This window comes from Genypterus blacodes, unplaced genomic scaffold (assembly GCF_046128005.1).
Source record: "Genypterus blacodes isolate CSIRO-AG114 ecotype Tasmania unplaced genomic scaffold, CSIRO-AGI_Gbla_v1 ptg000505l_1, whole genome shotgun sequence".
Lineage (NCBI taxonomy): Eukaryota > Metazoa > Chordata > Actinopteri > Ophidiiformes > Ophidiidae > Genypterus > Genypterus blacodes.
The window spans coordinates 17,501-42,500 of record NW_027467262.1 but is presented as its reverse complement, the minus strand read 5'-3'; the positions used below and the strand labels follow the sequence as shown (position 1 = coordinate 42,500).

General features: G+C 50.4%; 1 protein-coding gene across 1 annotated transcript in view; it reads left to right on the top strand.

Moving 5' to 3' along the window:
• LOC142990317 (myelin transcription factor 1-like protein) overlaps positions 1–25,000 on the top strand; it is a 53,075-nt gene that overhangs the window by 17,719 nt on the left and 10,356 nt on the right. The window contains exons 4-11 of the mRNA XM_076140065.1: positions 5,214–5,677; positions 8,335–9,507; positions 13,621–13,755; positions 17,605–17,695; positions 19,394–19,501; positions 20,604–20,767; positions 20,931–21,232; positions 23,803–24,054. Of these exons, the coding sequence (XP_075996180.1) occupies positions 5,214–5,677; positions 8,335–9,507; positions 13,621–13,755; positions 17,605–17,695; positions 19,394–19,501; positions 20,604–20,767; positions 20,931–21,232; positions 23,803–24,054 (2,689 nt within the window). The remainder of the gene's footprint in view (positions 1–5,213; positions 5,678–8,334; positions 9,508–13,620; positions 13,756–17,604; positions 17,696–19,393; positions 19,502–20,603; positions 20,768–20,930; positions 21,233–23,802; positions 24,055–25,000) is intronic.

Genomic DNA, 25,000 nt, shown 5'->3' with positions numbered 1-25,000 from the left:
AGGTTGAGCTTTTATTGTGCGGGCAGAGCTTCTATTATTGTTCTGTAGAAGAACGAACCACATCGATCCATAAGGGTCCATCAGAAACCTGCAGACCTGAAGAGAAGAAGAGAAGAAGAGAAGAAGAGAAGAAGAAGAAGATCTAACATGGAACGCTCACACGGGTCTCAGGATCATCTTGATCGCCATGGCAATGAAGTCTAATTTTCTAGTTTCTTAACAGCCTGACAGTCATTCTGCTGAGTGTGAGTGTGGAGCAGCAGCTGATATGCGAGCTGAGCCTGAGCTGAGCCTGAGCTGAGCCTGAGCTGAGCCTGAGTCGCCTGAAAACGCCCAAATGACAGCGTCTGCCAGGCGCCGAGCCTCCTGCACCCAGACGAGACGCTTTGTTCTCCTGCTACTGAGGACCTGACAGCTCTGAAGCATCCTCCTCCTCTCACCGTCCTCCTTTGCTTCACTATTCCTCCGCTATACGTTTCCCAATTATAAGCAGAGGCGACACACACACACACACACACACACATATATCCTCCCGTTCTATAGCCTCTTATTTGTCTCCCCTCCTCTTTCATTTCCTCTCTCTCTCCGTCTGTCGCTCTCATTTTCCCTGACTTGCTGCGCGGATGGCAAATCCCTCATGGATTTCTGGAGGGTGTCACCATGGAGACAGGGCTCTGCCACACATATCTATAGATCCTCCTGCTAGATGGGGGGCACAACCGGAGGCAGTGTGCATTCAGCAGGGCGGGAGAACGCCGAGACAAAACACGGGAGGAGAGGCAGAGAGATTTGGCGCGATGGAGGGGGGGGGGGGGGGGGGGGGGGTTAGGAAGAGGAGGATCAGAGGGGGAAGGAGCTGCAGAGTGAGGTGCTGATGAGTACTAACAGAGAGGAAGAGGCATGAGGGGAGCAGCAGGTGTAATCAGATTACTTCAATCAGATTACTTCACATTACCTCCTCCATGTCAACACAACAACAAGCTATTAAGTCTAAATGTGTGTAAAGATGTGAAGCTTTTATTTTGGCGGGTCACAGTAGACACAGCAGCCAAATGGAAGCTTCTAGATGTGAAACTTTCTCCGGTGATTAATCCTCATTCTCCTCTTCTTTTGTTTCTTCTTTGTGCGTCCTGATTACGTAACGCCCGCTCCTCCATGTCGCCTGTTTCCTCCCGAGCGTGAGCGCGGCAAGGGAGGCCGAGGAGGCGGCGGCGTCCCTGCGTCACACAGACAAATAGCGTGTGATGCTAATGAGCGGCTGAAGCTTTGGCCCCTGCTGAGAGCAGCGGCTAATATGGACGCTAATAAAGGCGTCGCTGAGCTCCGTCGCATTCCAGCAGTCGCTCAGCTGTCGAGCGAAATTAGCCAAATGGGATCTCTGCTGCTCTCCCGCCTCACATTACAACACAGGAAATGAGCCTCCCTCCCTCCCTCCAGCGCGTCCACACGCCGTCCTCGCTGCTAAAGGGCCACTTGTTCACGCCGTAATAGAATTTGTTCCATCTTATAAAACGGAGAATGCCCACTTCATCAAATATGAAGAGCTCTTTTTCTGATCTGGAGCTCTTTTCTTCTCTGATTGCCACCGCGCAGACGGAACTCAGAGGCTTCCTGTTCCTGCCGGGGGACCAAGAGGGAAACTTAGATGTTCCCTCTCTGCTCCTTGCCTACAGACTTACTTACTTATTTATTTATTTAAATGCCACTCAATTACTAAGGGGGGGGTTGGATTGTTGGGGCGAGGGGGGGGGCGGGGCTGGGATGAGAGGCTTTGTTGCCAAGGTCACAGGGAGCCGGGGAGCGTTAAGTTGACGGAGCTGCTGAGGCTTCCGGTGGCTTAGTCACGGATGTTTGGGGCGAGCGTGGCAGATAGCCTGACAGCTCGGGGAGGAGAGGACACCTGAGACCGGAGCTCCTCTGCAGGCCTCACAGCCGCCATGATTTAAATACATCTGCATAACTTTGACTGCTTTAAGTAAACTTCCAGGTCCCTCTGACGATTACAATCGCCCCTAAACCCCCAAACCCCCAAACCCCCCACGCCCAGCACAGAGGGAGGCGGGAACACGGTCTGCTGTCACTACAAAGGGACACCTAGTGGCAGGGCTTAGTGCTGCAGAGACCCGGGGACCAGGCTGTGTCGGCGGTCAGGTCCGGTCCGGTCCGGTCCTGGGTCCCGGGTCTCGTGGACACGAGTCAAAGTGTGTATGAGGTGTAGAGTGATCAGTTCTTGCTTTGATCTCTGTTTTCGTACTTGAATGAGAGGCTTTACAGCGCCTGTAGGGTTAAACGGCGGCCATGTTGTCAGAGTGCATGGAGGTGGAAGTTCTCTCTGCTCTCCAAACACTTATTGGTCTGAACAATCAACAGCAGAGGTAATGAAGAGCTTTAAAGATCTCCTGATAAACACACAAGACGGCCTGCCTTTATTATTTGCCTTCCATTAGCTGAAGTCACAAAGCAATTTATGGGAATTTCAACAACCTCTCTTTCCCCCGAGCGGCTCTGGAGCGGCTCTGGAGCGGCTCTGGAGCGGCTCAGGTGAGGGAGCGTCTCCATGCTGTCATCCTGCTGCTCAGCGGCTGAAAAGCTTTATTATTGGAAAAATGCAAAGATGCAGGAAGACGAGAAGCCAGAACATAAAGCCTGGAGTCCATCAAGGGGACTTCTACCTTTCCTCTCCTCTCCTCTCCTCTCCTCTCCTCTCCTCTCCTCTCTTCTCTTCTCCTTTCCTCTCCTCTCCTCTCCTTGGGACCTTGATTTATTTGGACCCCCCCCCCCCCCCCCCCCCTGAACAGAGGCAGGGATGAGTGGCATGTTAATGTGCTTTAGAGATGTTTAGTCACAAGCGCTATTGATGACAGCGTTGCAGCTCTCGCCCCTCCCTGGCTGTCCTGCAGCCCCTCACGCCGCCCGTGGGTGGAGTGGGGGGTGGGGGAAAGGGGGGGAGGGGGTTCTGGCTGTCAGGCAGGGAATGAGTTTCCATGTGGGCTCAGATTAATGAAAGGAGGCCCCTCGCTGTAGGGGGGTGAGGGGGTCAGACCATTAAGAAATCCTGAGGCCTGGACGCTGACTGACTGATGGACGTCCAGAGAGAGAGAGGGAGAGAGAGAGAGGGGGAGAGAGTGAGAGAGAGGGAGGGATGGAGAGAAAGGGAGGGAGGGAGAGAGAGAGAGAGAGGGGGGGAGAGAGTGAGAGAGAGGGAGGGATGGAGAGAAAGGGAGGGAGGGAGAGAGAGAGAGAGAGAGGGGGGAAGAGAGTGAGAGAGAGGGAGGGATGGAGAGAAAGGGAGGGAGGGAGAGAGAGAGAGAGAGAGAGGGGGAGAGAGTGAGAGAGAGGGAGGGATGGAGAGAAAGGGAGGGAGAGAGAGAGAGAGAGAGAGAGAGAGACTGAATGCGTTACTTTTAACACAAAACACTATGAGTATGACGTCACATCACATCCACACACGCTGATATACATTGTGTTGATGGTCTGACAGGTTTAATATAATGACATCATTGTAAACAGAAACACAAAGTAAGGGTGAAACATCAGAGAAAGACAAATACAGGAGTGGCTGATTGATAATTAGATGCAGCCCTGATGTCATGCCTGTACAGAAGCAGAGTTCAGCCATCTTAAACACATTTATGTCCTCACATCTCTCTGCTTCATGAATCTAAACTGAATCTGAATCGATCTTGACATCGCCTGTAAATAAGATCTGACACCTCGCCACTAATTGGCAAATTCTGTCTCCCTTATCATCCTGTGTATAAACGTTCCTGGTGAAATCTGAAGGCTTTCTATGACACATCTGTCAAATCACAACCTGAACCCTTCCACCCCGTCTCCATCTCACCCGTCTCTCCTCCCCGTCTCCATCTCACCCGTCTCTCCTCCCTGAATCAGCCTCGCCACACATTCACCGGCAGCTGCCTCTTCTTCGCCCTCCTTCACCCTGCGTTCATTCATATCGGCTCCGGCTCTAAGTACCGTGGAGCTGCGTAAACGTCCAGAGGTTGTAAAAGTAGGAAGCAGGGATATTTCACAGCTGAGCGCACACGCCCGGAGCGTGTTTAGCTCGCTCGCTCTCCAGCCTGGACAGGAGGTTTATCTGAAGGCCAAAACACTCAGCAGCTCCTCATCAGGATTCTGACTGTGTGGGTGCTTTTGTCGGAAAGTGCCAAAAACCTGCACACCGGCACAAAGTGTACACACACAGACACACACAGACACACACAGACACACACTGGTACATACAGGAACACGCTTGCCTGTGTGTGTGTGTGTGTGTGAGCCCAGGTAGAAGCTGCAGGCTCTCACAGGTTTGATGACTGAAATGGATTAAGCCCCTGTGATCAATAGCCTGAGAGAATACACCGATTATCAGATTATCAGATTAGGATCCGTTCCCCCTGCTGCCAGAGAATACATTAAAAAACCCAGCAGCCTTGGCGAGATTCAATTAATCAGGCTACAGGTTTGTCTGCGCTCCCTCAGAGTCTCAGAGGCGGATCGGTCCAGATCAAAGTGTTTGGAACGAGCGATTCTCTTTAGCCTGGAGAACAATCGGATGTTACCTGAATATAAACGACCTGAGAAACCCGCCAGACGTTTGGCTTTGTTTGCTCCAAAACCTCCTTCCTCCCACTGCTTTATGAGGATGATGAGGATGAGGATGATTATTATTATACAGCGATGTGGGGGATTTGCTGGTCGACTGATCTTCTCCTCGTCACTCGTCCTGTTATACTGTAACTGCAGCTGAACTTTACACACACACACACACACACACACATACACTTCTTCATATCCCAGCATGCATCACTCTTATACATGCTTTCCTCCCTTGCTCTCTCTCTCTTTTCCATGATTCCAATGATTTGTTACAAAACTGTTCTCTTCTTTTGTCCTAACCTTTCCAACAAATCCAAATCAATGTGTGCTGTTGGTCTACAAACATTCATTATCTCTCACACGCTCTCTGCAAAGCTGTGTGCGCTCAGGGGTCAGAGGTTACGCTCGCTTTGTCTTAAAATATCCAAACTTTCTCATCGGCGTGCTCAACGTTGTTAAAGCTCCGTTTGGTGAGCCGGCAGTGGAGACAGAGGAGTTTGTGTTTGTACTTCCAGAGCTCAAAGGCACTAAGGCATGAAAAGTAATCTGTCCCATCAGCCTCTGTCTCCAGGTGATGCTGACCTGTCTTGTCTCTTGTCCGTCCCCTGCAGTGTGTACAGCTGTCCGCTTGGTAAGAAGAGGAAGAGTCAAACCCTGGAGACGTCGCCCAAGAGGAGCAGCTACCTAGATGACATGGACAACTCCACCATGGAGGAGTGCTACGAGACGGACGGCACCGACGAGATGGACGACAGGCAGGAGGCGGAGGAGGAGGGAGCCGTAGAAGAGGAGGAGGAGGAGGAGGAGGAGGAAGAGGGCGAGGTGGAGGAGGAGGAGGGAGAGGGAGAGGGAGAGGAAGGCTACATGGACTACAGCGTCGAGCAAATGGAGCAGGAAGAAGGGGAGGTGGAGCGAGGGGACGGAGAGGAGGAGGAGGAGGAGATAGAGGTGGAGCAGGAGGAGGAAGAGGAGGAGGAGGAGAGGGTGGAGGAGGCAGAGGAGGAAGAAGAAGCAGAAGAAGAGGTGGAGTATGAGGAGGACGAGGAGGACGAGGAAGAAGACAGTGGAGAGCAAGGTGATAATAATAATAATTATGTAAACACTGATTTATCTTACAGCCCAATGAGGAAGTTTGATTTATATTTTACAAACAAAGATCAGACTCATGGAGGTTTACATCATCACCCACAAGTTGCCATAACAACCAAAACCTGCATCTCTGCCTATGTTTGACCTTTTTAATCTGACCGGTCGACCTTGAGAACCTCCCACATGAATGACTGCTCTCTTTATTAGTTGAGGAGATATGAATGTAAATCAATAATCAATACTGAGCTGCTGTGGATGGAGCGCTGCAGTCTTTAACATCTATCACAGTCAATAACCGTTTATGTTTGATTTAAAAGTCTCAAATATATATAAGCAGATTATATAAGCAGGGGGGAAAAAGATCAATGAATAAAGTGGACTTCCAGGTTCGGCCCTCCTTGCTTGGAGGTGAGTGCTGTACGTTCAGCGGCTCCAGTTTGGTTGACCTAATGAATTCTCCCATCACTGAGCTCTGAACTCATTTGGTTTGTGATGTGCAGCTCTCTCTCTCCCTCAGCAGACGGGGCGAGCTGCTCCATATGCATCATCGCTGCGCTCCTCCTTCGCCCCCAGACACTCTCTAATCTCCTCAATACGATAGAGGTGACGTCCGGAAGCTTCCAGCTCCTCCGGAGCCGCTTCAGGGCTGCGGCGGCTCTGTTCCCTCCGCAATATTTTTTTGCTGCCGCGTCCCCTTTGTGTACCTTGATTGCTCTTCAAATTGCTTTCCTGTGCCGCGATTCAAAGCCTCAAAAATTAAACCCTGGCTGCCGTCTCTGGTCTGTGAGGAGCCGCTGCTATTTGAAACATGTGACTTCCCTGTTGAACGCCTCAGCTCAGCAGCCGTATTGTGCCGGGCTCATTAAAGTGTGTGTGGGCCGCTGGGTTTGACTCAATGTGAGCTGCATATATGAAGTCATGCTGCCCTTTATTTACAAAATTAACTGAGTCTCACCGTCCAAGAGTGTTTAGAGTTTAGAGCTCCATCTTGACTTTATGTAACCACTAAGCAGCAAAGTGTCTTCATCAGAGATTTAAGCCTTTCTGATTTAGCAACACGCCCCAAATCCTGTAGAGGTATTTGAGTGTTTTGTCTGAAAGTTGGATGTTTCCGTTTCCTGTTTTTCAAGCAGAAATTCAAATTCCACCAAACGCAGGTCAATGAAACGAAACCTCCCACTGCCTCACACACTTCAAACCCCGAGCCGGTCTGTCTTCATTCTGCGGTGAAAGAATTCCAACTCCACGGTGTTAGATTCATGAATAAAACATTTAAAAAGCAAGACAAATGTGTCCTTGGCAGAGGTATGTGCTGTAATGAGCGGCCCTGCAGTGTCGTTGTTATCATCAGGTGATTTTCTCCTCTGCATCAGTAATCAGACTTCCCTTATTATCACGGCGGCTTTATTTCCCTCTGCAGGAATGTAAGTGGCGAATGTGACGCCGGTGCGAGCGATTGTGCTCTTGGCGGCTCGGGTGGAAATGTGAAAGGAGAGCTTGGAAGTGCTCCAGGAGTGAGTGCTTGAAATTACTGACAGAATAGGTTCAGTAACCTTTTACAGCCTGTCAGAATCAATTAGGCAGTGAAAGGAATTCTAAGGATACTGTTGATTAAACCAAAAAGGGACTTGACTAGAAAATGATGAATAGCCGGTGACCGCTCTTCATCTTTTTGTAGATGGAACCATATCATCTCTTAGTTTTAAGACTCATGTTCTCCTGGTGAACTCATGATTTTACAAATTTTACAAACAATATCATGAGATGTACAGTTATCTACAGAGTGTGTGAGTCGTCCCTGGTTGAAGCTTTAATTTCCTGCAGGAGAAAAGGTACAATTCTTATATCGCTATTTCTGTTTCATGTGAGGCCTTCAAGCATTTTGTATCCCTAAAATCTGCACAACCCAACGCTGAAAGGATGGTAATTAATCAACCATAAATCCTACTACAAAAGACTACAAAACATCCTTCTTCAAATTTATTAAAAACTAAAGGCAAACTTCACAACCATCCATTGCTCCTCTGGTTCACAGTTGATTAGTCTATTTATTTATATTTAATGTTGATCTGGCACATGTTCTGGTGGAGACACTCGTTAAGCGTGTGCGTCTCTGCTCGTTGTGCGTCTCCCATCAGCGCACTGCTCAGGACAGACAGAGACACAGACCCCCTCTCTGAAAGCTCTGAGCTCTAAAGCCCAACATTAAGGTTTCCTCTGCTGACTGAGCTTGTGGCTGTGTTGATGCCTCATCCACCACTTCACAGCTTTATACAGGTTGTCTCAATAATGAATAAAACACTGTGACAGGCTTCAGAGTCACTTGGCTTTCAGAAGCAAACAATCATGACACTAGATATCATGAGCATGTAATCAGGGTCATTCTAATGAGGATTAGTACGTAAAGGGTTAATAGCTTCTCATTTACCAAAGCATGTCTCTAAAGGAAGATCTCCATTTAACCTCCTGTGCTGATTCACGATTCAGGACACAACCTGCTGTTAAGACTCTCAAAGTAAATTATTAGGGGAAGCAAAGAGTTCCTTATCCAATTTAGGAGGACCAAGTCCAGAAATCAGATTTAGCAGTAAAACAGAACGACGGAAATTAAATTACGAGACATTTGTTCTTTCTTTCCAACAGAGGACAATCAGATGAGCGGTGGTGAGGGAGGCGAGGGCGACGGTGGAGGCGGCAATCCCAAATCCGGCCCGGCGGCGGAGAAGGACGACGTCAACAGCGACGAGTACGAGAACTACGATGAACTCGTAGCCAAGTCCCTGCTTAACCTCGGCAAGATCGCAGAAGACGCCGCCAATCGTGCAATGACGGAATCCGAGATGAACAGCAACTCCTCTAACAGTGCTGAGGAAGAGGAGGAGGACGAAGAGGAGGAGGACGAGGAGGAGGAGGAAGAAGAGGAAGAGGAGGAAGAAGAGGAGGACGATGAGGAGGAGGACGAGGAGGAAGAGGAGGAGGAGGAGGATGAGGAGGGAGAAGCGGACGAAACGCAGAGAGCTGATCTTAGTTTGGACGTTGACAGCGACGTGGTGAGGGAGACGGTGGACTCCCTGAAACTGTTAGCACAGGGCCACGGCGCCGTGCTGTCTGACAACTTAGAGGGTCAGGAGTACGAGGACGGTGCCGGCGGGAGCGGGAACGACTGTGGCCGCAACGGGCCCAACGCACACAACGGTGGTAACGGACAAATGAAGGCCAACGGTAACGGACAAATAGAAAACAGTGACGAGGAGGTGTGTCTGAGCAGTCTGGAGTGTCTACGGAACCAATGCTTCGACCTCGCTCGGAAACTAAGCGAAACCAAGTCCGCCGACCGAAACGGACCGCCCCAGCACTTTTCATGCGGGGATCCCAATCAGCAGCCCCAGCATCACGGCTACGGGGACTTCCAACATAGCCAGGACGAAAGGCGGGCGCTCGGTAGGAACTATTCCGACATGGACAATCTCATGAAGCTGGAGGAGCAGCTGAGCCCGCGGTCCAAGGCCTTCGCCAGCTGCGCACACGACGACAGGTACGCCAACCACCGGGACTTTGACGAGGACACGACTTCGGTGACGTCGGACCGGTCGGAGGAGGTGTTCGACATGACGAAGGGTAACCTGTCTCTGCTGGAGAAGGCCATCGCTCTGGAGTCCGAACGCGCCAAGGCAATGCACGATAAGATGACGGCCGAGGCTGCCAGGAGAGACGGGATGAGGTATAACCATGACGACCACGGCTCGCGGCACGGCTACGGTGTGGAGCGTAAATCTCGGCTACCCGATGGTTTGAAGAAGCCGTTCTACCATAAAGGTAAGCACTTCCTTTAGGATCGTCCCTTCAACTTCACCACAAAATCCACTTCAAACAAGCGTGAAAGCTTGTTGTCGTGTTTCCATTTTTTCATAGCTTCAGCTTAAGCGAAATATGTTTAACCTTTGATTTACCTGACAGGTCGTGTCTCGCCCAGCGTTAGAGGCCTCAATGTCCGAGTAATCGCCCAAACCTCCTATGATCTCTCTGTCGAGCGATCAGATGGATTTCACAAACATTGGGCCGACTGTCAGCAGTTCCACGCTCTAGATTTCCCTCAGCGTGAGCAGATTTCAGGATGTAAAGAGAGCAGCTAGAGGGTTTCAAAGCTGCTGTATTTCCACGTCTGATCTTAGTTTCACGGGAAGCTTCACTCTCCTAACAACATCAAAATGAAACGCTGCCAATTAGCATTTGAACTTCGTCGACTTTTTAAACATTTAGCAAAAACAGGAACAGAACAACGCTTAAAGACCAAACCATGTGGAAACCTCAGAACACGCATGTTGTCATAGGCATGTTTGGAAGCTTGCAGACATGTTAACCTCGTCTTCACCGGGCTTTGTCTCGCTCCCGTACCGACCCAGGAACATTGGCGTAACCCCGGGACGAACTGTTCCTGCCAATCTGGGAATTCTCCTCCGGGAGGCAGGGGGAGAGCGACAGCATCCGCTTATGTTGTTAAAATAGGGCAGCATTGAAACATCAGAGCGTCGGCTTGTCAGGCATAAGTAATGGCAATCTGCACGGCCTGTTAGGACCACAAATCTCATCCCCGCCATGCAGCTCGGGGTAGAGCCGGCTATTTTTAACCTCCTGCTTAGGAGGGAGAGATACAAACTAGACGCTCCTGAAGGAAACGCTCCAGCTCTTTAGGTTTGTTTATGATGCGGTCCTACCATTAAATATATGTTATAAAGACAAATAGGACTATGATGTAGTTTATAAATATTATTCAGATGGTTTTAGGTTCATCAGTAGCAGCACACAGACTTTTACTCTGCTGATTGAATCCTTTTCAAAACAATCAAGCTGCTCGTCTGTCAGATTGTTTCTGGCTCCCGGTACGTTCACACTATATGCTATGTAAAGCTACTAATTGGAACGCACCCCATTATCACCCTCAGATAGCAGAACTCCTGATAAACGCTGGCTTCAGTGTGTGTGTGTGTGTGTGTGTGTGTGTGTGTGTGGTTTCCAGGGACTTGTGTGTGTTTGTGTGATTATAGAGGGCAATAACAGCACACACTTTCAGTTTCTCCTCCCTGAGTTGAGCACAGACACCCTGATGGAGAGCAATCAGAGATCTTAAAGGGAGCGCTACACAACTTCACACCTTGGTAATTATCCCCAGAATATTAACACAACAAGGAGAATCACTTTACCTCACTTCCATCAAAGTAAAGCTCAGTCTGCTCTATTTTTAGTCGGGCTTTTACTTTACTGTGGATCTAAATGAGCTGCAAACAAAAGCTTCCAGAGCCGCATGAAACATAATGAGTAAAGCTGCTCGACCGTATAATCTTAAATTTCAAAGACGGCGGCTGGTAAATATATATCGTAGTAAATCTGCAGCTTGGATTTACAGTGAAAGAAAGGTGGCAGCGGCCCTGGCAGTGATCGGATCGTGAGCTCCTTTGTTTTACTGCCTTCATATCCTTTAGGTCAAACCATTTGATCATCTCCCACGAGGAAGATATGAGAGGAGGGAAACATATGAGGGCGCTCTGAATCACAACAGGGCCCGGTGCACCTCAAATGCCACACGACTCACAGCAGGTGCACTGGATTGCCACTTAAATGCCACACAAATGTTAATTTCAAGAGCTTCCCCTGGCCTCTGTGTCCGGCTAATGTCTGAATAATGAGAGGACACCAGACAGTTGCGTCACGATAACATCTTTCCCCGGGCGAGACGGAGGCAGACACTGGTTGACCAGCGTTTCTGTGTGATTTATAAAAACCCTGCGAGCGGGGGAGAGGCGGGGGTTGAGGGAGGGAGGAAGCCGGCTCCATAAGAGAAGCAGCGGAGGAAAATTGAACAGTATCAGAATGACCGATAACGAACAGCAGGCCCACTGACTGCACATTAATTATCCAGAGATGGTATGGTAATGGAGGCCATTTGCTATGCAAAGCACAGACCGTCCCCAGCCACAATCAATATCCCTGCTTTCTAATACGCCTTCCACACCGAGCCGCCCAGGCACGGCAGGCACAGGCATCACGTATGTGCGTGTGGATTTCTTCCCTACATAATGTCCAAATGGTAACAGTCGGGGTAATAATGTGCAGCAAAGCAAACCATTAATAAGAGGGGAGGAGGGGGGGGATTTAAATACAGACTGTGTTCTTCATCAACATGTCGGCCTTTATTGCACCGGTGCCAGACGGAGCAGCAGACATGACAAAGCAATATTGTCCCGGTCTCATATGGACCTAACATGACAGAGACAGATGAGGACAATGAGCTTCTGCTGCTGCTGCTGCTGCTGCTGCTCCTGACGAGTCGCTCCTGAATGTGTGTGTAGCTCACATTTCCACCCTATATTCCACCATTAAAGCTCCAGTGTGTGAGGCAGTGGAGGCACTCAGAGACACATTAAGGATCATCATTATAATATTCTGGAGGATTGTGAATGGAATCTGTTGTGTTGTCTGAAGTGGTTCTGTGTGTTTGGTCGCATTTCCAACATCCAATCAAATCTTCCAGAGGGAGCCAGGCTTTGTGTCTTTGTGTCCTTCAAGGTAAAGAGGCAGATATAGCTTGAATCAGAGCTCTGTGATTCTGTGGCTGCTGTCCATCAGAGCCGCTCACCTCCTGGCTGAGGACGGCAGAGTGGAACGCTGAAACGCTGAAACGCAGAGGAGAAGCTGAAGTGTGTGTCGACTGTAAGAGGAATCCTTGACCTTGCGTCGGCTTCGGTGCGTTCTGGAAGGTGGAGGGTTGCATTTGAGAAGCGATGCCATTTGGCACGAGTTGGCATCGCTGCGTTTTGGTGGAAACCAAATCTCATCTGGGTTTCAAAGAAACAGAAGAAGAAAGTTTTAGGAAAGGGAAAGACAATCCTATCCGGTGTGTGTGTGTGTGTGTGTGTGTGTGTGTGTGTGTGTGTGTGTGTGTGTACGCGTTCGTGCCGGCGGGCGGGCGGGCGTGCGTGCGTGCGTGCGTGCGTGTGTGTGTGTGAGACAGATTTGAGAGAGTATTGATATTGAACTGAACAAGTGTGCAGATGTGCCACAAATTAAAGTGATACACCTGCAATTTTACAAAATTCCCCATTTTCGGGAATTAGTTTGTGTGTTCCTTTGTCAGTGTGTAGATGCTCTTCTCCTCTTCAGGTCTGTAGGTCTCTAATGGACCCGTAGGGATCCATGAACACATGTTAATGCCTCTCAAAGCTTCATTATGTTCATTATGTTGGCTCACCTATGACCTTTGACCCTTAAATGTCTGTGTGTCTCTCCTATAGAACATTCTACACGTGTGTCTGAATGTTTGAGCTCATATCTGACAGCACACAGAGAAGAAGAAGCCACTTTATTTGCATTAAAAGATATTTTGTGTGATGCATTGTTCTTTATATATGAATTATGTATAAATACAGTTTAATAATGTACAGACCGTCTTTGTTGAAGCTCAGCTGGGAGCGTTTGAGCTTCAGGCCCAGGAGGTCGTTGGTTTGGAGGCGTTTCATCCTCAGCATTAGATGTGAAACAATCTGCCATCCCATTAGAAACACACGTCTGGAACATGTGACCCTCCTACATCCTGGAGGTGTTGTGTAAATTCCTAGACTGAGGAGAATGTTCCAGATGAGTGTGGAGCTGTAATTTGTGGCCTCACAGCGTCTCTGTGCCGTTTCTATCTGAGTGATGAAGCTTGAACGCGTGCAGGAAGTGAGTGTGACACACATCCTGCTGCTCGTCTGAGGCACGGCTCCCTTGTTCCTCACTTGAGCGTCTGTGCCGTATTATTCCTCGCTCGCAGGTCCTTTGTCTTACCACTATGTGGTTGTCGTGGCAACAGCAGAGCACCTATAGGGTTTGCGTTATTCTGGGCGCAGCTTTACAAATGTTTCACAGCACTCACGCCCGTTTCCTACACGGCAGATTCGTCACGTGCCGACAAGAAGGAGAGCCGCTGTCCCACGCCGGGCTGCGACGGCACGGGTCACGTGACCGGCCTGTACCCGCACCACCGGAGCCTGTCCGGCTGTCCGCACAAGGACAGGGTGCCTCCAGAAAGTAAGTAAGCCTTCCAGTCCGTCTTCCTCTTGTTTGTGGTTTGCCTGTTTGCTGTGGTTGCTGTGTGTGTTGTGTGTAGTCGCTGTTGCCTGTGGGAAGTGTGCGATGTGATGTTTGTGCGGGCGCTGCAGTGACAGGTCGGCCTGCTGCACGCCTGCTGGGACCTTTTTTGCGTGGGGGTTCTGGTTTTGTTTGCTGATTGGCTGCCTGGTGTGTGTGTGGGTGCTACACACCCCCGGGAGAAATGAACTACATGTGTTGTGTGTGATTATAAGTTTAATAACTCTGATTCTAAGTGATACTCAGGTGATTTTACAAGATTCAGTGATTTTCAGGAACGTTACGTCCAAACTAAGTTGTTGACGTTGTTTTTCAAATATGTCCATTTTGTCAGCGAGCTAGTTTGGACCCATTTTTCTTGAAAGTCTGTGCTTTTCGTAAAATGGCTTTAAGCAATGATCAGCTCACCTGTGAATAAGCATCGTCTCAAAAATACAAACCCTGAGCTCACAGAGCGTCGGTGCCAGTGAGCTGGACTCAACATAGACGTCTGACAGTAACTCACACACTGACTGAGGCTAAGTTCCTCCTCCATACAGCACTAACACGAGGAAGAACTAATCCCATACTCAACAGCACTGCATGACTGAGCAGCCGCATTAGCCTGCATGAGAGCGGAGATACGATGACGTCCTGTATATTCTATTTGCATGCTGCTTCACGTTGCGTCCGTTTGTTTACGTGTGTGTTTCTTCATGTCAACTGTGTGTGAACGCTACAGTCTGAGACGCTGGCACAGACCAGGAGAGAGCGCTGAAGCCGCTCTGGGTCAGCCGGGCCGTAAACCTCATTCATTTATTGATGTTTCCTGCTCAATTAAATTCTGTGAATAGAAAGGCCGTATCATATCTCTGAGCCTGGGGTCGAGTGAAGTGGCAATAAACATTAGCCTTGACTGAGCGGACGCTTCTGCTGGTAGGGATTTCACCCCAGCACCGTTTAGACTCATTCACCTTCTGGGAACTTCTCAATTAAAGCCCCTTTACGTGTTTCATCAACCGCGGCGTGGAAATCAACTTATGATCAAGCGTGACCTCCGCTGCAATCAAAACAAAGGAGGCTTTAATAATGACAGACAGATGAGCGGGTGAAGAAGCTCAACCCGACACAAACTGCACTCAGCTTCCCCGAAATTTGGAAAGACTCCGAGCGAGCGACCTTGACTGGGATCAAGAGCCCCGAAATGGAATTTGGAGTTGGCTTCAATTGATTGTTACTGGAGATTTGGGATTGTGATGTCGGTGTTCCTTCTCCTCTTCCTCACGCGTGTTGATCAGACTCACTTTTGGGGGGGAAATGATATCGCCAATACCCAACAGCCCCGCACAAAAACTTCTCTGGATTTGTGGCTCAGTCATCTTCCACCATCTGTTAGAGTAGAAACCTGAGTCAGACACACACACACAGGCACACACACACACACAGCAGGGTCACTGTGCAGGGAGAGAGAACATTCACTCTTTAAATGCCTCAGGACAGTGAGAACCACATTGTTAAGTCTTAAACAGGTTCTGGCTTTATTTGACAACAAGGAAGAGATAAAGAGACACAGACTGAACTGTTAAAGTCTTTTATTAATGATCTCTCCTCTCAGTCTTGGACTTCAGTGAAAGTTTCCCTCCTGCTCACATGAACTGAGCTCGTAGGTCAAACTTCTCAAAGCGCTGGAGTCAAAGTTGTGGAGCGTTCCTCGCCCCTCTCCCTCAGCCCCGGTTGCTCTCATGCGACCTCCCTCAGCCAGTGTGAGGCGTCGATACAAGCCTGCTTTAAAGTGCATTATCGCCTCCTCCTGTCGATACCGAATCAATACTCAGACAGGCTGGATTCTTCCCCAGTGTGAGGGTGAAGATGAGTGCGTGTCGCTCGTGTGATCGCCTGCTGGGCAAACTTCTCTCCTGCCTGCTCACACATGTGCTGCACTGAATGGATGATTCATTATTAATGTGGTGGCTTCATTTAATTTATAAATCACACGGTGCAGCAGCAGAGCTCCCAGAGAAATGAGGAAGATGATCATTCAATTAAAATGTTCCTCATAATCATTTATGCCCTTTTGTGTCTAATATTGAGCCGATGCAGATGTGGTCTTAAACATCTGTCTGCAGTCTTCTGTGAAGCTCTGACCTCCGGCTGTAAACCACTGGAGCCTTTACCTCAGGAGCTTTAGGACATTACATCATGGCTCCATTTACAGCACGCAGACATGTTTACATGGCTCTGAGAGAGACAAACGGAGAGAGGGAGGGAGGGAGGGAGGGAGAGAGAGAGAGAGAGAGAGAGTGGGAGGGAGGGAGGGAGGGAGGGAGGGAGGGAGAGAGAGAGAGAGAGAGGAGGGGGGAGAGAGGGAGGGAGAGAGAGAGAGAGAGTGAGTGAGAGAGAGAGAGAGAGAGGGGGAGAGGGATGGAGGGGGAGAGACAGAGAGAGAGAGAGGGAGGGAGGGGGAGAGAGAGAGAGGGAGGGGAGAGAGAGAGAGGGAGAGAGAGAGAGAGAGTGAGTGAGAGAGAGAGGGAGGGATGGAGAGAGAGAGTGAGTGAGAGGGAGGGGGGAGACAGAGAGAGAGAGAGAGGGAGGGGGAGAGAGAGAGAGGGAGGGGAGAGAGAGGGAGGGAGAGAGAGAGAGAGTGAGTGAGAGAGAGAGGGAGGGATGGAGAGAGAGAGTGAGTGAGAGGGAGGGGGGGAGAGAGAGAGAGAGGGAGAGAGACGGGGGGGAGAGAGAGGGAGAGCTCAGATAATTCAGAAGCTTTCTGTTTTAAATCACCCAGATTGATCATAATTCCACAGAGTCTTAGCTTCATGACTTCATTGCTGCTCTGCTGTCACATTTCTATCCCCGGTCTGGAGGAGGAGTCACTTGTGCACTGCGCTGCGTCGTCGTGTCTTTAAAGCGTGCAGCAGCTCGGTGACATCAGCGTCGTTAGTAAAGCAACGTTTTCCCTCCCTGCTGTTGATTTGCAGAGCGTTCCCTAAATGCTCCGTGCTTCCTCCTCCCACATGAATCACTGCTGCCACTCTGTCTGCGTCTTCACAGAGGCAGAGGTTCACATAAATGCATAATGCATGAGCGGGTGAGGTGGCAGCTTCATCCAATTACCTGCCTCCAACACCAATTAGCATGTAAGAGAGGGAGGATGATGAGGGGTTAAAGTGTAAAGGGGTGATAATGATGAAGCTGATGCCAATGGGGTTTGGCCCCGCACGCTCCCGGTGACAGGCCGACCCTCCCCGGCTCCCCGCTCCCCCGCCTGCGGGACTCGACCGGCTCTCTCGGACAGCCATAGATCATTAATCTAATTGGCTGGTTGCCGGGGGGATGTGAGACAGTTATGGACTGGTTTAGAGGGACGCAGCATTGAAGCCTGCACTCTCCCCTAACAACGCGCGGGCGCTAACGCAGCGTTTGCTAGCACGTCCACTCGTTTGTTGTTGTGGTGTTTGTGTGCGTGACTGCTGGCTGCTCTGTTCTCTGCATGTCCAAACTTCCCTCCCGTCGTCTCGTCTTTGTCCTGCTCAACTTAAATGACTTCTCTTTATTCATGACTGTCCCCCCGTTCTATGAATACTAATTTGAAAGGGGCTGGATAAGTGGAGGCAGTGTGGTGGGGAACCTCGCCTGCCCTTTCAAACTAGTGTTCATTAAAATGAAGGAGAGGTGGTTTGGGTTCACGCCGGCTCATTTCTTAATGATGTTTATAATGCCAACTTTCTGACACACTAATAGAGCTCATGCATGATTGTGAGGGGGCTCCTAACCTTCCCTGTCTTTCACTTCCTGTCTGCTCTCCGTGCCAAGTTGTGGCAATGTATGAGAATGTTCTTAAGTGTCCTACGCCGGGCTGCACGGGACGCGGCCATGTCAATAGCAACAGAAACTCCCACCGCAGGTAAGTGAGCGCTTGAACACGCCTGCGTCCGTGTGGCATGCTCCCTCTGTCTCACCTCAGGGTTCTGTTGGCTCACGCCTTCATCACGTGGTTCCTTTTCTTTGCTCCTCAGTGAGTGAGTCATGTCACTTATATTTGATTTCTTCTTCTACTTCATGTTTGTTTTGTTTCTTTCAGGTTTCTTTTGGTCCCAGTAAATCATTTTGTGTGCAGATGAACACGTTGGTCTTCATGTAAACTCTGTTATTATGATGAAGATGATGATGATGTCTCTGATCATCATCTGAGCACATTTCACTTTATACTTCATGACTTCAGAGCCTGAATGGTTTTAAACTGCTGCATGATGCATTCAGGTGTCTAACTGTACAATGTTATTGAGTTATTATGACTTATATAAAAACACAAACACTGAAGGACCTCAGGATGTCAGCATTCTCTCAAATCCCTCAAACGCTGCACTTTACTTGTGTTATTATGAGTTATAATTGTCCTGACGACGTCCCCACAATGTAGTCTGAACCTAAACAGGAGCTGCAGCCTGTTTTCCTGCTGTAAATATCTGCAGGCAGATTGATGTGTTCCTCTGCATCCCTGCTCTCAGCGCTCCGGGCCGGCTTCCCCCTGCAGTCTCTGATTAGAATGCAGCGCTCCAGACCTCCGGCAGCATAAATCATTTATTAGCCCGTGCAGAGGAATGGCAGCTATCAGGCGAGCGGGACAGGAGTGTGCAGAGGTGACAGTGAGAGAGGAGTGTCACGCGCTGGGGGAGTCGGGCGTGCGGCGGCAGCCATTAGCACCTTTCTGCCACTCAGCCGGGGTGACAGCAGAGGTGCAGACATGCCACGCTCGCTCGCCCGCACGCCGCCATGCGCCAACTTTCACTTTGGCTACGAGCGGCAGACGTTAGCCGAGTCGCACCTCAGTGTGCACGAGAGGACGCACGCTCCTGCACGTCTGCTGACAGGTGCTCATGAACACAACTCTATCCTGCTTCAGGCCACTGTCACAGATGATATCCTCACTGCGGCCCGACACACTGGAGCTGACAGACTGGATGGAGGCTAATGGAGGCTAAGGACGACAACATGAACACGCGTCACATCGGGTCACTCAAGACATTTTAACGCACAAAATGCAGTTTTGACCAACGTGTTTAGGAGTGTGTGTGTGTGTGTGTGTGTGTGATGTGATACTTTATAATGCTCACTGCTCTATATGGGGATTTTCTATTCTGAGAATGATTTCTAGCTGCTCAAGCAAAAACATTCCAGCTGTTATGATCTGGTTTCTTCTTCAGTGTTAAACGGGATGGAACATTCATGATTTTCCTTTTTGATCTGAACCTCAGGAAAGAAGCTGGAATGATGAGCTAGAATGAAGCCTGTGCTAGAGTGCTACAAGAGGAGGAAGTGTGCGTGCGTGTGCGCGTGTGTGTGTGTGTCTTACTTTCTCCAATCCTCCTGTCAGAGTCACACCAATTACAAATCTTAAATATTAAACATGTTCAATATTTACAATCTGGTCAGAATGGATATTATCACAGTGTTGAGGCTCAGTGAGACAGCGGTGTCCCGGCTGCCTGTGCTCTGGGTTCTGTTCCTTTCTTGCTGGTGTTGCTGCGTGCACATATGCATGTCTACATGTAAACACGCTTGTTTGCGTGTTTGCACGTGTAACGGCGCTCTCTGCTTCCAGCCTATCAGGATGTCCCATCGCTGCAGCAGAGAAGCTGGCCAAAGCCCAAGAGAAGCACCAGAGCTGTGATGGCCCCAAGCCCAACCCGACCCCTGACCGGGTCTTAAGGTAGAACTCACTCACACACATGTTAAACCTCGCTCTCTTCTTCTTCTTCACTCTTCTTCACTCACTGCAGCTGTTCAAGCCCAATGTGAAGAACCTGAGCCTCTTTAGAATCACTTTACTCACTCAGGGACAGAGTGCAGGCCAGGGTTTGGTTTCTGAGACGCAGGGAAAGGAATCCTTGCAATAGAAATAGACATTATAGAAACTATAGGTCCAGTTATCATACAGCACATTATCATACAGATCCATGTCAATCATTACATACAACATCTCTCTACATTTATAATCAAACTGGCACGACATCATCTTAATCTGTCCCCAAACAGATTCTACACGACTCCACACGTTCACAGCGTATCGTCTCGGTGCCACATGAGTGCAAACGTTGTTCCTGGTTCTCTGGTGAAGGACGTCTGGAGTTCCTTTACCTTTGTTTACGATCAATTCATCTGTAAAGTGAGCGATTAATCAGGAGGATTTCCCTTCTCCTCCTCGTCGTGTCCCGGCGGCTCCCCTGTGTGTTTCTTTCCATCCCATAATTCCACACTACATGTTCATTTCTACGCTTATTTATAAAGGGGAAATTGTTGCCGTGGCTTTGAGCGCGCTGTAATTGGCTTCATTCATCACGGTGAAGGCAAAGCTGTGAGGACCAGGATTCCTTTGATCCTCGTGGAAATGCAGTGATGAAGAGTCGCATGTCATCATAAACATTCGGTTTCTATCCCGGCAGAGGAAGAGGAAGAGCGTCCCTCCTCTTCTGTGCTGCTCTCAGACGCGTGTCAGAAGCGTGACGGTGTAATAAGAGGGAATTGAATTCTGTCTGTTTCTCGACTTGGCATGAGAACATCTTAGTCCAGTTCGGTTCTCCTCAGGCTCTTCGTCCTTAAACGCCCCCTCCTCCTCCATTCGCCCCACTTAAAGCCTGGAACCTCCCTGTTCCAGTTTGCCCCTCTGTTTCCTCTCCAAACCCCAGATTCCCCCTCCGTCCCGAGGGGAAGTTTGACCCCCAACCCCCTGGTCAATTATTTTCCAGGCCTATGTGCTTTATCAAACATCTGGACTCTCCTCAGTTTGGTAACAAGAACAATGTCTCCTCCAGCAGCACGCCGCGCTCCAACCTGGCCAAGGAGCTGGAGAAGTACTCCAAGACCAGCTTCGACTACAGCGCCTTCGACGGGAGCAACAGCCACCAGGTGTACGGGAAACGAGCCATCGCACCCAAAGTCCACGGGCAGAGAGACTCCTCCCCCAAAGGATACGACGGTACCATCACCACGCTTGCTCATGATGTTGATGTTCTATAGAAGCAGCATAGATCTGTCTGTCACTCATTATAACCACAACTCAGAAGTCTCTAGTATCAATCACACGAATTTATTGATCGTTTACTTTGACCTGAAATGTAAATCTGTTTCCCTCCTTGCAGCCAAACGTTACTGCAAAACGTCCAGCTCGGCGAGCAGCACCACCAGCACCTACGCCCCCAGCAGCAGCAGCAGCAGCCTGAGCTGTGGAGGCGGGGGAGGGGGGGCGGGCCCGGGAGGGGGAGGAAGAGGAGGAGGAGGGGGGAGCAGCGCCAGCAGCACCTGCAGCAAGAGCAGCTTCGACTACAGCCACGACATGGAGGCGGCGCACATGGCGGCCACGGCCATCCTCAACCTGTCCACACGCTGCAGGGAGATGCCCCACAGCATGGGCGGGGGGAAGCCCCAGGACCTGTGCTCGCAGGTAGGACGCAGCCTCAGGGAACAGCTGAGGGCTTCAGGGGGAACTAACTCTGTGTTTACTGTAAGATGGAGCGTTAGCAGATGTTTGTGGTCTCTGATTGGACCCTCGTGGATCTATGGACCCGGGTCAAAGCCTCCACAAGCTCTGGATCAGATTTGTGGTCACATTGTGGTTCGGTTGATCAGGACACGCCTCCTGTGTGACAGATGTTCCCACTGTTGGTTGATCTAGTTCAGTGACATCATCAGCTCACACAAACACTCAAACGTCCTGCTTCATTGTCACTTCCTCTCTGACCTGACTTGATTCCTCCTGGTTCTGGTTCTGGTTCTGGTAATTGTCTGGTTCTGGAGGGTCTGGACTGTGGTTCCTGCTCCCCAGGCCCTGAGGCAGCAAAGCAGAGAAGACGGAGGAACATTCTCCCTCCTCCTCACAGTGATGATGAAGATTGGACCAAGTTAGACGAGGAACAAGCAGACGTCTGATACCGTCTGACCTCCGGTTCAGGTCGGCCTCCAGAACTGCACTGACACATTATCACTGAGCTTCATTCATTATACACACGCTGGAGGAGGAAGCTGAGAAAGATCACACACACACACGCACACACACACACACACACACACACACACACAGCCAGCATTCCACTCAGGATGCGGGCTGAGTCTCACCCTCGGGGCTCAGCGTCTTTATTCGCTCTCCGGGGATCAGATAGGAGCCGGACGCAGCCTGTTTGACACGCCGTCGGCCCGGCACGTCGCTCCTGAGGAGATAAGGCGGCGGCGGCGGCGTTCCCGTATTATCTGAGCCAGGACGCTGAGCTGGGAGATGGGGTCGGGAGGAGCGAGCGCCGCACCGAGCTAATGTGGGTTTAATGATGACGCCCACAGTGGAGACGGGCCGGAATGGGACAGAGACCAGAGAGGAAGAGGAGAGAGGAAGAGGAGGAAGCCAGGAGGAGCATGGAGGGAAATGTGTAGCGGTGGCAGAACAAACCGTGAAGCACTCAGGACTTCCTGTTCCACCTGCCTTCCTCTGGCTCGCCCTCTGCTCCAGGGCAGGCAGGAGGCTCTCAGGGCAGGAAGGGAGGACAGGAGACTTCAGAGGATTCCTTCCTCTTCCTCTTCTTCTTTCATCCCAGCAGCTCACACTCCTCCCTCCCCTCTCCTCCTGATGTGACGTCACTTACCTTCATCTCAGCCCCTCAGACCTGTTTGAGCTTATCAGGGCGATGACGTCATCATGAGGGAACGTTCACAAGCTGATTGATTGATTGATTAGGTGATACAGAGAGAGTTAACCTGAGGACTGTGGCGCTAGTAAACAATGACAGCCGAGTCAAACCGAGTCGCTATGGAGACGGTAGAACGCAGCAACATGTGAAATAATGAAATGTAACTGAAATGTAGGTAAATAAAACACACACACACACACACACACACACACACAGATAGACACACACACGTATGGGCTGTAAAACACAAACATTGAGGAAAGAACAACACAATGTAAATGTAAATCTTGAGATGATGAGGAAGAGGAGAATGAATCTTCTTCTCTCAGTCTAAAGTATCGGATCATTAAAGACCTGCAGTCAAGACGTGAAGGAGGATGAGGAGGATGAAGAGGCAGGAAGCTGACGTCTGCGTTTCTGGCATCGACGGGGGAAAAGGTGTCGAGGGCTGAAAACCTAATTAAGATCAGAGCGAGGAAGAGGAAGAGGAAGAGGAAGTGATGCAATAAGGGAGCAGGTTAGACCGCCGCTGCCTCAGAGAGCAGAGAGGAAGAGGAGACATGAGAGGGAAGGAGAACGAGCCGGCGACCTCTCACGCCCTGCAGTGTTGCCACAGCAACCAGGTCGAGGGTTACTTGAAAGTCAGAGGAGGAAGAGTGTGATGAAGAGGGAGGCGGGAGCGACTCGTCCTTGTTAATTCCACACCAGGCATGGGGTCGGGTTAATTGGGCCGATCAGGATCAGGATCAGCTCCAGGTTCTGATCCTGACCCGGTTTCTCCGGCTGAGCCTCAGTCGTCGTCACGTCTGTCACCGCGACACGTCTGAGTCAGAGTGCGTCACTGAGGCTGAGGCTTCAGACGCCGGGAGGACCGGCGCCTACGGACGCTGTCAGACGGGATCAGCGTCACCGTCTGTGTGAAGAGGAAGAGGAGGAACGGACAGACGAGGAGCCAAAGTCAAAGCAAAGACACCACCGGGATGTAGATTAGGAAGAGGTCTTCATCAGTATCCCTTCTTCTTCTTCTTCTCCTCCTTCTTCTTCTTCTTCTTCTTCGTCTAACATCCTTCTTACGAGGAAAACAAATCTAAAGTAGATGACAGGAAGGGGAGATGTTCTTCCTCAATATTCACCGTGTGTTCACTTCCTGTTTAGCGGCTCTGATGGCAGACTCTGAATGTTCGACTGCTCTTTAATCAGAACCTCTCTCTCTCTCTTTTATCCCTTTCTCTCTCTCCCTCCCTTCCTCCTTCTGTCCCGTGCATCCTTCTCCCCTCCCCCCGTGACACCACACACACCCCCTCCCCACACACACACACACACACACGCTCTGCAGAGTCCCGGCCTAGATGTTGATGAGAATGGTACGTTGGACCTGAGTATGAGCAAGCGTCTGGGCAGTGGCGGCGGTGGTGGCGGTGGCGGAGGGGGCGGGGACTCTGTGCTCACCCCGTTAGAGCCCATGTCCCCCCAGAGGCAGGCCGCCCTGTTAGCGTCCCGCTGCTACAGCATGGGGGACGCCGCCGACTGCTGGGACCTGCCGGTAGACTACACCAAGATCAAAAACATAGACGAGGACGAGAAAGAGGTAACCGCGTAGAGACCGGCGCCATGGCAACAACATATACAATGAGATACTCCAGCACCAATACGCCTCATGGATATGCTACGTAGCTTTAGCATCTCTTAGAGTCCTGAAACGACCACACACACACACACACACACACTCAGAGTGTCAGTTAGCCTCACTCTAACATAACCTGAGTCTGATCTCAGGACTCCAGATAGTCAGGCTCAGCCAGGCGATGTGGGCTCACGCTGGTCTGCATGCTGCGCTCGCGTCCCGAGTGTCTCGTCCCTGATTGGCCCGTACGAGCGAATCAGCACGTCGTCCTCATGTTTGCTTCTCTGCCTGACGTTGGTATGTTTGGAATGAGGCTGCATGCTGAGTGGCGTCAGCGCTGCGTCGCTCATACTGAGTGGCGACAGCGCTGCCTGGTCTGCGCTCTGCTTGGCTGCATGCTAGCTTAACGTTTTAATGTTTCGCTCCTCCACAAAATGAATGATGCAGAGGAGAGAGGAGGGGGCGGAGCCTCGTCTGCTGGATCAATGCACCTCTGCTGGATGTACAGCACACGAGCATAAGAATGTGTGTGTGTGTGTGTGTGTGTGTGTGTGTCTGTTTGTGTATGAGTGTGTGTGTGTGTGTGTGTGTATAAATATGTATGTGTGGGTGTGTGTGTGTGTGTGTGTGTGTGTGTGTGTGTGTGTGTGTGCGTGTGTGCGCGCCTGGTCTCTGCTTTGCCTCTCTCTCTGTGTGTGTGTGTGCATGTGTCCCCTGCCTCCCTGTCTGCCTCCCTGCCTCCCTCTCTGCCTGCTCCTCCTTTAATTGCAGAACCTCTCTGCCCGACCCGGCGCTGAGCTCGGCACCACAGCTTGTGCAGCGGCTCATGTGTGTGTATGTGGGCCGTGCGTCTTAAAGTCAGAGGGGAGAGGATTGGCACCGAGAGGCGTTTGTGCCCCGGCTGCTTACA